At 34.4% G+C, this 9,890-nt stretch overlaps 1 protein-coding gene across 2 annotated transcripts; it reads right to left on the reverse strand.

The window, feature by feature from the left end:
- Positions 1–1,622: 1,622 nt before the first annotated feature.
- Positions 1,623–9,117, reverse strand: LOC107770090 (BEL1-like homeodomain protein 2). 2 transcript variants are annotated; one of them, XM_016589354.2, is made up of 6 exons: positions 8,420–8,663; positions 7,659–8,182; positions 6,915–7,589; positions 5,510–5,895; positions 4,394–4,454; positions 1,623–2,370 (listed from the first exon to the last, which is right to left on the reverse strand). In XM_016589354.2, the coding sequence occupies exons 2-6, from the start codon at positions 8,106–8,108 to the stop codon at positions 1,795–1,797; spliced, it is 2,148 nt and encodes a 715-aa protein (XP_016444840.2). In that variant the 5' UTR covers positions 8,109–8,182; positions 8,420–8,663; the 3' UTR covers positions 1,623–1,794. The 2 variants fall into 2 exon arrangements, with proteins under 2 accessions (XP_016444840.2, XP_016444838.2); XM_016589352.2 differs by having other exon boundaries at positions 6,915–8,182; positions 8,420–9,117.
- Positions 9,118–9,890: the final 773 nt, after the last annotated feature.

Raw genomic sequence — 9,890 nt, forward strand, 5'->3', positions numbered from 1 at the left:
GGAGAGCATGATGTCCACACTTGATGAAGTTTAACATTCCCCTAGGTAAAATCTTGGGGGAGTAGAGATTCATCATATGTGCGAAGGTTAGGATTTTTCCGATCTCGGCGCATAACTAACGAAGGTAGGATAACATATGCCATATCGATTGGCCTACTTGTACCAAGAAGACCTAGTACCGGTGGAAAAATTCCAAAATTATTGGGTCAAGTGCTTCACTTGACCCCAAGGAGAAGGGACCCAAAGTAAAGGGATATGTATAGACATGCATAAACCCCTCTCTCGAGTAGGTAACTCGTTCTACCCCATTTGGGGCGAGGATTTCGATATTGGAGCAGTTGCAGTCCTCCTTCACAGTAGGGATACTAGAAGGACGAATGGAGGAAGGTTACCTACGAACAAGCCAAAACCTGCTACTTTAGGAGTTTGCATATGCGGTTTTCTCTTGGAGATCAGACGCAGTGCTGATATAAAGGGGTATAATGGTGTTTACAGTTGGAGGTTCAAACTCGATGTCAACCTCTTTGGTTTTGTTTTTCTTTAGGCCTCCACTGAAGAGAAGGCCAGTGTTTCCGAAGGTAGCATTGTAAGAAGACATGGTGTTTAAAGATCGGTAAAAATGTTCTTATTGAGAAAGTTGAATGTTATGAAAAAGCTCTAAGGAAATTCATAGAAAGAGAAAGAGTTGTGGAAGTGGTGAAAGTGAAGAAGTAAAAATGATGAGTAGCAGATAAGTTATAGACGACAAAGATCGTGGTCATGATTACCTCCATAACCGGCAAAAATATTTGTTGAATCACAAGGCAACACGTATTTGGGGTATTAAATGCGAGAAGATGTCCGTCCCTTCAAGTGTCAGAGACTGTTTAGAAACTTTCCCGCCAAGAAACGAATCTTCATCTACTTACTGGTAACACTGAGTTGCGTCACCAGAAAGTAGGAGGATTATCTGTATGGGGTGAAATTGGTTGATAACAAGTGGTTGAATGATAATGTGACACGTGAAACCGAAGACATGCAAAAGATGAGTCAACAGATAGGTGGCACCGGGTGCGAAGTATGTGATCGGTGCAGGATGGATCCCGAAGGAAGCATAGCTGATAATAGAGATTCAAAGGTTAGACATCAGAAAGCATTTAATGAGCAACAGAATATCTGCATTCAAAGCCAGCCGTTATACACCATCAATGACGTTTTTATTCTCATTCAGGAGGAGCTTGACTTTAGGATCTTGTCTCCCTAGGTAAAACTACAAATAGCAGGCTTAGCAACCATAGGAGGGGATGAAACATTCTGCACACAAAGCTTTATTCTACTAGTTTACGCTCAATCTAAACAGTTTTATCATTGCTTTATTAGTGCCTTTATTTTTGCTCTCGGAAAGACTGAGTTTGGAATCAGGCTCGTTATCTCCTTTAATTTATTTGTTAATCTGATTTCCGTTCTTATTTATTTATTATTTTTGGATCAAATCGATTCGTTTGCCTATAAGCCACATTATAAATTTAAGTGTACCGTTTTACGTATAAATACAGTACAAAATTCCGAGTACAAATAAGCAACCAAAAAATAGGGAATGCGTACGCACTGCACAATTAGATGTGACAGTGCTTGTAAGATAATGTAACTGTTTCTCATTATATCTTCTGAAAGGCGTGTGACAAAAGAACATTATCTAGAGAGAAAATTATGTGTCCCCAAAATCTGGTTTGCTATAGTAGAATTTGGTATAAATTATTTATTGTGGTGCTAATATATCATGATTCATTTATGAACAGCCTTCAAAATCTCAGCTTAACCAAAAAAATGACTATTCTCGGGTAGATTCCCTGCATGGTGCAGTCCTAAGGTGAGTGAAACGTCACCAGCAACACTGGTCCCAAATCTTATCACCCTTGTTCCATTATCTGAATTAGCCATAATATTTGTGGTCCCATATTCAACACCGGAAACAGCTTCCCGACGGGACATGTCATCGGAATCTTGAATCGCCGGGAAATTGTTGTGAGCCATTTCATGAGTTGCCATAGAGGAAGACTCATGATGTTGTGCTTGGTTTTCCGAGAAACAAAGCCTATTCATTGCAACAATTGAAGGGTCGTTTTCTAGGACATTAATTTCGGATCTTTTGTCTGAAGCAACTGTTAATATTGTTGCTGTGACAGTGGCAGCTGTTTTTGTTTCTGTTCCAGTTCCTGTGGTTATTGTATTGGTAGAGGAATTAGGCGTTGGTGTTTGTGCAATATTATTGCTACTGTTTAGGCTCTTTTCCATCTCATCGTCTTCCTCTTCTTTAGCCTCTTTTTGATACATATCTTCTACCATGGGTTTCCACAACCGCACCCTGGCATTTATGAACCAGTTTGATACCTGCAAAATAGAACATTATTACTACTACATAATATAACTATCTCATTATGATGTCACCAGAGATTCATGAATTATTTGACTGCTCTTACCTGGAAAAGTATCTCTAAACTTAACAATTATTTAGAGTACTCAACAAATTTAATACTCCCTTAGGTCCTGATTTTTTTGGCCTTTTTTTGTGGCGATTTTTTTATATTTTAAGAATGAATTAATTATTTTTTCCTACATTGTCTTTGGAGTAAATAATGTTGAAGTATGTATTATGGGTGTTTATGTGAAGAAATAGTAAAGGTTAATATGTTCAATTTCAATGTTAATTAATGTTAAAAGGTGAATTTCTTAATCTGTGTAAAACATTAAAAAAATCATTTATTGTGGACAGGAGGAGGGAGTATCAATCAACAATCTTTTAAGATCTTCATTTAATGTTTGAGTTTTAATTAAGCAGGGAGTAGATGTGGTCAACAGTCTTGTTTTTATTTTTTATTTTTCCCTTTTCAGTGGAAAGGGTTAACAAGCCAATAAATTAATACGAGAGCATTCTCCATTTAATTTCTAGGAAAAATTTAAGATCTTGTCCACAAGGAATACTGAGCACATGAAAATTGAAATCTACTCTTCTTGTAATATTTGTAACTAATCATCTACCATCTTAAAAATGATTTAATAAAGTGTCGTTGGATAGGACAGACATAAGGAAGAAGAGAGTAGCAAATTCTACCAGATAATTTTTCCTTTTTAGTTTGTTTCAGAAAATGACACTTTTATTTATTGGTAGCCTTTTAACCTAAGGTTTTCTATTTTACTCAATGACATGCTCTTATAGTTATAAAATCCAGACATGTTTAAAATCAAAAATTTTAAAGATACTTTGGTATGTGTTGAGATATTTTTTTTTCCAACTATTATATGTACAGTCAAACACCACATAAAAGGAGTAGTATAAACTAGTGAAACAGCAAACTTTGTCCTAATATATGGATGTACTTTGCCGCTGAAACTTACTATTCCTAGAGTTTCTTTGACCGTTCTGGAACTTATTTCTTTGTGGAAATAAGCCAAAGGAACAATATAAAGGGGGCCAACAAACAGTTCTGGCATTGCTATATTCGAGGGAAGGAAAACTGGAGATTGAAAACCCGGATCCGCAATAAGTATCTAAGCTGAGTTCAGCAACATGAAAAATTGAAACAGTTTCAAGGTACGAATTGAAGCAGTGTCAAGGTACCCCAAAAATACCCTAATTTAGTAGTATACACTAAGGATACAGATATGGTTTATATGCCAGTTATGTGAGAATGATAATTCAAGGATTATTTACCTCGTAAATAAAAATTAGTAGACAATTATTAATATAAAGATTAATTTAGAGATTACATACTTTAAGGATATTTTTTTAATATTTTTATTTCCTGTATCATTAATAAGCATTTTCTTATTCCATATTCTATTCCAAAACTAATTTTGCATGAGCCAAATGTTTCATAAGTTGTGCGGAGATTATTTTTTATGTATCACTCTAACCAAACACAATTATTCCTCTCATTTTATATAAACTCATTTGATTGGTCACAAACTTTAAGAAATAAATAATAATTTTTAAAACTTGGGTTTGAAACATGAGATGACAAATGTGTAACAATGAAATCTTTAAAGTTAAAATATTGATAAACATTGAAAGATGTGATTCTTTTAAACTGATAAAAGTGAAAAGTGTCACGTAAAATAAAACAGATCGAGTATTAATTAATTAATCAGAATTTTATATTCTATTTACTTTTTCAATCCTTCCTGCCAAACAATCCTGAACAGTGTAAAACTTGTTTTTTTAAGAATCAATCAGTGTAGTTTAATTTGCTATAACAAGTAGGAGTAATTGTCTTATTATTCAAGTCGCTAATCTCACTTTTTATAAATTCTAACAATGTAGTTTAATTTTCATGCAGCTTATGAATATCTTGAGCTAGTAAGAAAGATGTTAAGGAGAAAAAAAAAAAGAGGATTTAGAGTAGAGGGGGCAAACCTGGTTTCTGGAGAGACCAGTCTGTCGTGCTAACAGATGCTTATCTGCATCACTTGGGTACCTGAGTAAAAAGTAAGTAGAAAAATGATATCAGAGTCCCTTACTTAAACCGTATAAAGAGATGGAATTGCTTTCCTTATCCGTAGATAAGAATTGACACTTTTTGCTTTCTTTTTTCTGTATAGTGGTGGCGTCAATATCGAAAAAAAAGAAAGACGAACATCACCACCAGTAGACATTAGCTCTGGCAAAAGCAGAAGTAAAGCGAGAAGACAACTGCAGCTCTCTCATCTTTTTTCATAGCATTCATTCATTACATAGATAGATAGATTGGAGTATTACTTTTGTCATACTATTGATATTACCATGCATATCCGCTTAATTAACATTGTACTTTCTTTCGTTTCATTCTATTACTATAAAATATTCTTTTCATTTTACTAATAATTCATTTTAAGATTTGACATCTCTACTCTTCCGTTTTAATACTCTGGTAATTTAACTATATATACATGGTATGTTCATAATTAATTTGGTCTACTATCTATAATACATATATATATTTTATGTGACAAAATCCTTTTTTAAAAAAAATTAAAACATTGTCATATGTCACTTTCTTTCCCATGTTCATATGCATGCCTAGGTCAGCGAGAAACACTATAAGTGTATTGGATTGCAAGAGGGTAAAAGTGGTGCTTGCACACAAAAAAGTAGGGGTAAATTTTTATTTCTTTAAACTTTGAAGAAAGGACTGAATTCCAGCAGGCCTTTAAACACTGACTGCAAATTAAGAAAGGGAATAAAAACTCTGGTAGTGTTGAAAATGCGTTTTAGACTAATAAAAGTTGATTGCACGAAAATTCATTTTGTCTGTTCATAATGCAATGATCATGGGATCTGGGCAACTTTCGTCATTAACTTTTGTTTCTGCATTAAATGCCCATTTTTTTTATTTTATATGTATACTAGGAATATTAGTTATTTATATCCGAGTCAAAATTAAAGTGCAACTAAACGCAACATAAAATAATCTCACATTTTATTCAGAAATTATTATTATCCTTTATCCTTGTAACCAAAGGACCGAAATTAAAGTGAGAAAGAAAAACGTACGGATGGAGGAAATGTTCAAAAAGCCAAGCTCTTAAAATGGTGACAGAGCGTTCAGGCAAGCCTCTTTGTGGTCTCCAAGCTTCTGCATCCATCATTCCCATTTGATGAAATGCCGTTTGCTGCTGCCTTAAGCTTTTTTCGAGCAGCTTAAGCCTCGGCGTTTCTCCTTTAGTCAATCCCGAAGTGGTGGTGTCTTTTTCTCCCAGCAACTCACAGCTGTGCTTCAATTGCGCTGCTATCGCATCTTTTAGACACTTGAAATGCCGAGACATGGCTTTCTGTGCAAGTGCTGTGTATGGAGCTGCTGCTCCAAAACCCATCACTAGATCAAATGAGTTTACTACCATCTGCATTTGTTCGCAATAGTGGTTGTATCTTTTGTCCACCTGCTCGTAATAATTGTAGAGCGTTAAATTATGTACTCAGATTAATAGATATCTGTTTATAATAAAACATGATACAATAACATGGAAAATAAAGTTATAACAACAAAAGAAGGTAAAGAAAAAGAGAACTTAACAAACAACAGAAAATTAAAGTTGGTCTAATTAGTTGAATAATATAAGGCGCAGCTGGGAAGTCATTTCCTCAAAAAGAAAACTACACCGATCCTACTAAATTTGTGACCTACATATAAGTAAGAAGAATATCTTCATTTGTAAATAAAATATTGATGGGAAAATAAGAGAAAACAAAAGAAAGGAAGATAGTTACTACTACATAAATGACAGAAAAGGTAGAAAGCTGATTGTATATGTGAACAATAGTACACCGAAATGATTGTTGTTGTGAAGAGTGAAGATCGTATGTGTGTTTGTTGCCACTTGCCTGTGTCTTCGCTTAGCATTCTATCAATACTACCAACAGGTAATACTAGTATACTATAATGTATCATAAATATTTTCAAAAACAAAATGAAGTTAATTATATTCTCATAACAAGTAGCATCGCTTTGTCTGTATTGAAATATGACCGTCCCAAATAAATAAAAATGTACATTGATATTACATCTACGCGTAATTCTGCTGCTGGAGGTCTAACATATTCTTGCAGAAGGATTTAGCATGATGGTAGAGTGCAAGCTAATTTTATCACTGGACTTTTTAACACTCTCACCAAAACCAAAATCTTATGTTCAAATACTCATTTCTAAATTAAAATGAAATGAAATCAAACTCAACCAACTCAATCTATGGACTTTACAATACTTATTTCTCTAGCCGGCTTTCTATATTCTCCTCTATAAAATATTCCTCCCAACTGCCGGAATTTTCTATTCTTTCCTTTCTCGTGATTTTAATTTATAATTAACGTACTAAACAAACAACGATCATTGGTCATTGACCCTCTAGAGAAATAGATAGATAGATAGAGAGAGAGAGAGAGAGAGAGGGGTTGCACATGCCTCATCAAACATGGACAAAAGTTTGATCTTCCTTCTCTGGTGCCCAATCCTATCTGCAGCTGACAAAGGAGGGAGATCCTTTGAAGAAGATGAATTAGTATTATGATTATTACTGCGACTAGGGTTATTAGAATTAGGGTTAGAGCTTGTTGTTGTGTTGTTATTCCTGGAAACTTTGTTCTTCTTAAATAATTGGCTTCTCCCAACACTACAAAACTCTTCCAACAACTCTTGTGCAGCTTTGGCATACTTGGAATTTCTCAATACATTCACTAGTCCTAGTGAAGATCCAAAACCAACATGAACTTGATGATGATGATGATTTTCACTTGTTCCTTGATTGAAAAACAACATTTCTTCCCCACTCATTCTTAATTGATCCTCTACTTTGGCTGCTTCTAAATGTTGTAAAGAAGATGACAAGGACAATGAAAGACCTTGCCCTTCAATTACATTTACCCCTCCGATTTCATTAGTAAAGTTGTTCCCAGTGTTACTTGCTCCTCCGCATATGAATTGACCGAAATGCCCTCCTCCTGCATTAGGAAACCCTTGAAGAGTTGTAGTGGTAGGATGTGAAGAAGATGGTGAGGGTGACCTTGGCTGTGGATTCATAGCGAAAAGATTCATGGCTGACTCCGCCACATTTATACTTGATATCTGGTTGTGCTGACGCTGATAATGAGCAGTTATATTATTACGGTCATTCAGTTCCTTCGAATTATCAATTGATTCACTTGGTACCTGCAAACTTCCACCAACTGCCATCCCTTGTCGGTTACTGAACCACTCACTTCCTAGGTTGGTTGTCCAAGGTAGCTGCTGCTGTGGCCGTTGATTCGGGTGTCTATAACATTGAGTTAATTGATTTTGAAGCAACTCAGTTGCCGTGGCTGTGGTTGTTCCGGGAGGGAAATTGAACATTTCAGACAACATTCCAGCGGTCCCATAAACTTGAAGTCCACTTGATTGTTCTTCTTCAATAGCCACCAAGGGCGGTGGCGGATTGAACCCTTCTACTCTTAATTTTTCCTGTCGGATCTGGTGAGCGATGTGTTGTTGTTGTTCGTTTTGAGGTTTCTCGAATACACTCGAGAAACTAAAAAGACCTTGGTGATGATAATCTTGAGACATAGAATTATCCAAAGAAATGGACTTTTTTGGGAGCTGAATTGGATTATGGACGGCTCTCATCTAATCATCTCTTTCTCCTCCACCGTCGCGGTAAATTAACCCACCTCCTTCTTTCGCTGTAATTGGCTGCTCCTCTGCCGTGGATCGAGCATAAGATAGTACAAACAAATAAACGTTTGTGACACAGTTAATTATTTCATATATATATTGTGAGAGAGATCATGGATACAACTATAATTAGGAGTGAGGAAAATATAAAAAAGTATGCAAAGAGCTGGAAAAGAGAGATAATGAAAGAAAGGACATTTTCTTTTTCAAATTTTTATTTTGAAAGAAAAATTCAGTTTATCCAAGTTATTAAGCACAATTACCTCATGGAGGTGCAGGTCGGAAATAAAGATTGCAAAGGCAGCTCTCAGATATCGTTTTCGCTTCTGTGGGATTTCAAAACCAAAGCATCCTTAACAAATGAACAAATTCTTCTCTGTCTGTTGTTTCTCTTTCTTTCTCTGTCTCTGTCTCTCTTTGTTACTCTATGTGTTGCAGTGATTGTTGTCTCTGCAATCGCCTTCTGGAAAGAGAGTTGAAGTTACAAGAATAGAGTATACTTTTTAAATAAAGATGGAGCTGTGTGATGGTTTTTTATTATAGAATTATTTATTTACAGTAGATATATATTTTTTAATGCAAAATCAGTATATTTTTTCGTATCGAATAACCTACCTCATTTTCAAGTTATTAATCTCACTTTTTATAAGGACAACCTATCACTCTTCGTTGTGAAATTACATTATATATATAGGTAAAATATTAGATTTTAGAAGTATATAATATATATTAAATATTCTTTGTCGGAGAATATTTTTACTTTTTTCAAGTTTGAACCACCTTAGAGAAATTTTTAGCTTCTTAATCCAGAGAGAGAAAATTAAACACAAGAAAGAAATAGGGGGAGGAAAAGGGGAGAAAAGGTCGTTCTTCTTGCTCGTTTCCTTTTTCACTCAACTAATTATTTCTTCTACTAAGTATTAGTACTAGCATTAGTTTATCTTACTTCCTTCATTTGACAAATGAAACTTTAAAAACATCTATTTTAATGCAGGGAAGAAGATAGCGTATTTGAATTATTTAATGAGATTTCAAGATGACACATATGGCCTCTGCTACTATCTAGCAGCCTAGCACAAGTTAATAAAACCTTGATGGTTGATGACTACTGAACCAAGATTATGAAAAGGAAACGGTAAGCAATTTAAAACAAGCGTGAAACTTTTAGTAATTTCTTTATTTCAACACCTTATATGAAAGTATTTGATTAAGAGTAATTTCTGTGCACAATAGATGTGATAATTTTTTTTATACAATTAGATTATTTATACGGTAATTACATGTAAATCTTTATAATAAATATTAATTGATAACATGATAAAAAATAGTAATAACTAACCTACTATAGTATGTAATACAGTAATGGTATAAAATTATTGCATTGTTAGCGTATAAAATTTAAATCTAACATAAAATTAATATGTCAATGACTTTTTACGCAATAAATTGAAATAAAGAGCATCTATCTTGATTTACCTTCTTTTTCTTCACTAGTGATCTATAAATTTATTTTAAAGGGAATAAATTTTGTTGGAGATCCTTAAGTTTCCCTTTTCAGCTGATCTCAAAAGGACCCCAAAATAATTTGTACATCATCAAAATTGGCACACAACGTTAGCTTACTTACTAGAGAGTGATTGTTGAAGAGATAGTTGGTGATTAAGGTACGTAGGTTGAATAGATATCTCAACATCATTTTATAAGACGTTAATCTATCATCATCATAACTTTACT

Source organism: Nicotiana tabacum, chromosome 17 (assembly GCF_000715075.1).
Source record: "Nicotiana tabacum cultivar K326 chromosome 17, ASM71507v2, whole genome shotgun sequence".
NCBI classification, from domain to species: domain Eukaryota; kingdom Viridiplantae; phylum Streptophyta; class Magnoliopsida; order Solanales; family Solanaceae; genus Nicotiana; species Nicotiana tabacum.

Coding starts and splice junctions, on each gene's coding strand:
- LOC107770090 (XM_016589352.2), bottom strand. CDS start 8,108: ATGAGAGCCGTCCATAATCCAATTCAGCTCCCAAAAAAGTCCATTTCT. Junction 4,455..5,509: donor TTTGAACATTTCCTCCATCC/GTACGTTTTTCT, acceptor CTTTTTACTCAG/GTACCCAAGTGATGCAGATA. Junction 2,371..4,393: donor CTGGTCTCTCCAGAAACCAG/GTTTGCCCCCTC, acceptor TCTATTTTGCAG/GTATCAAACTGGTTCATAAA.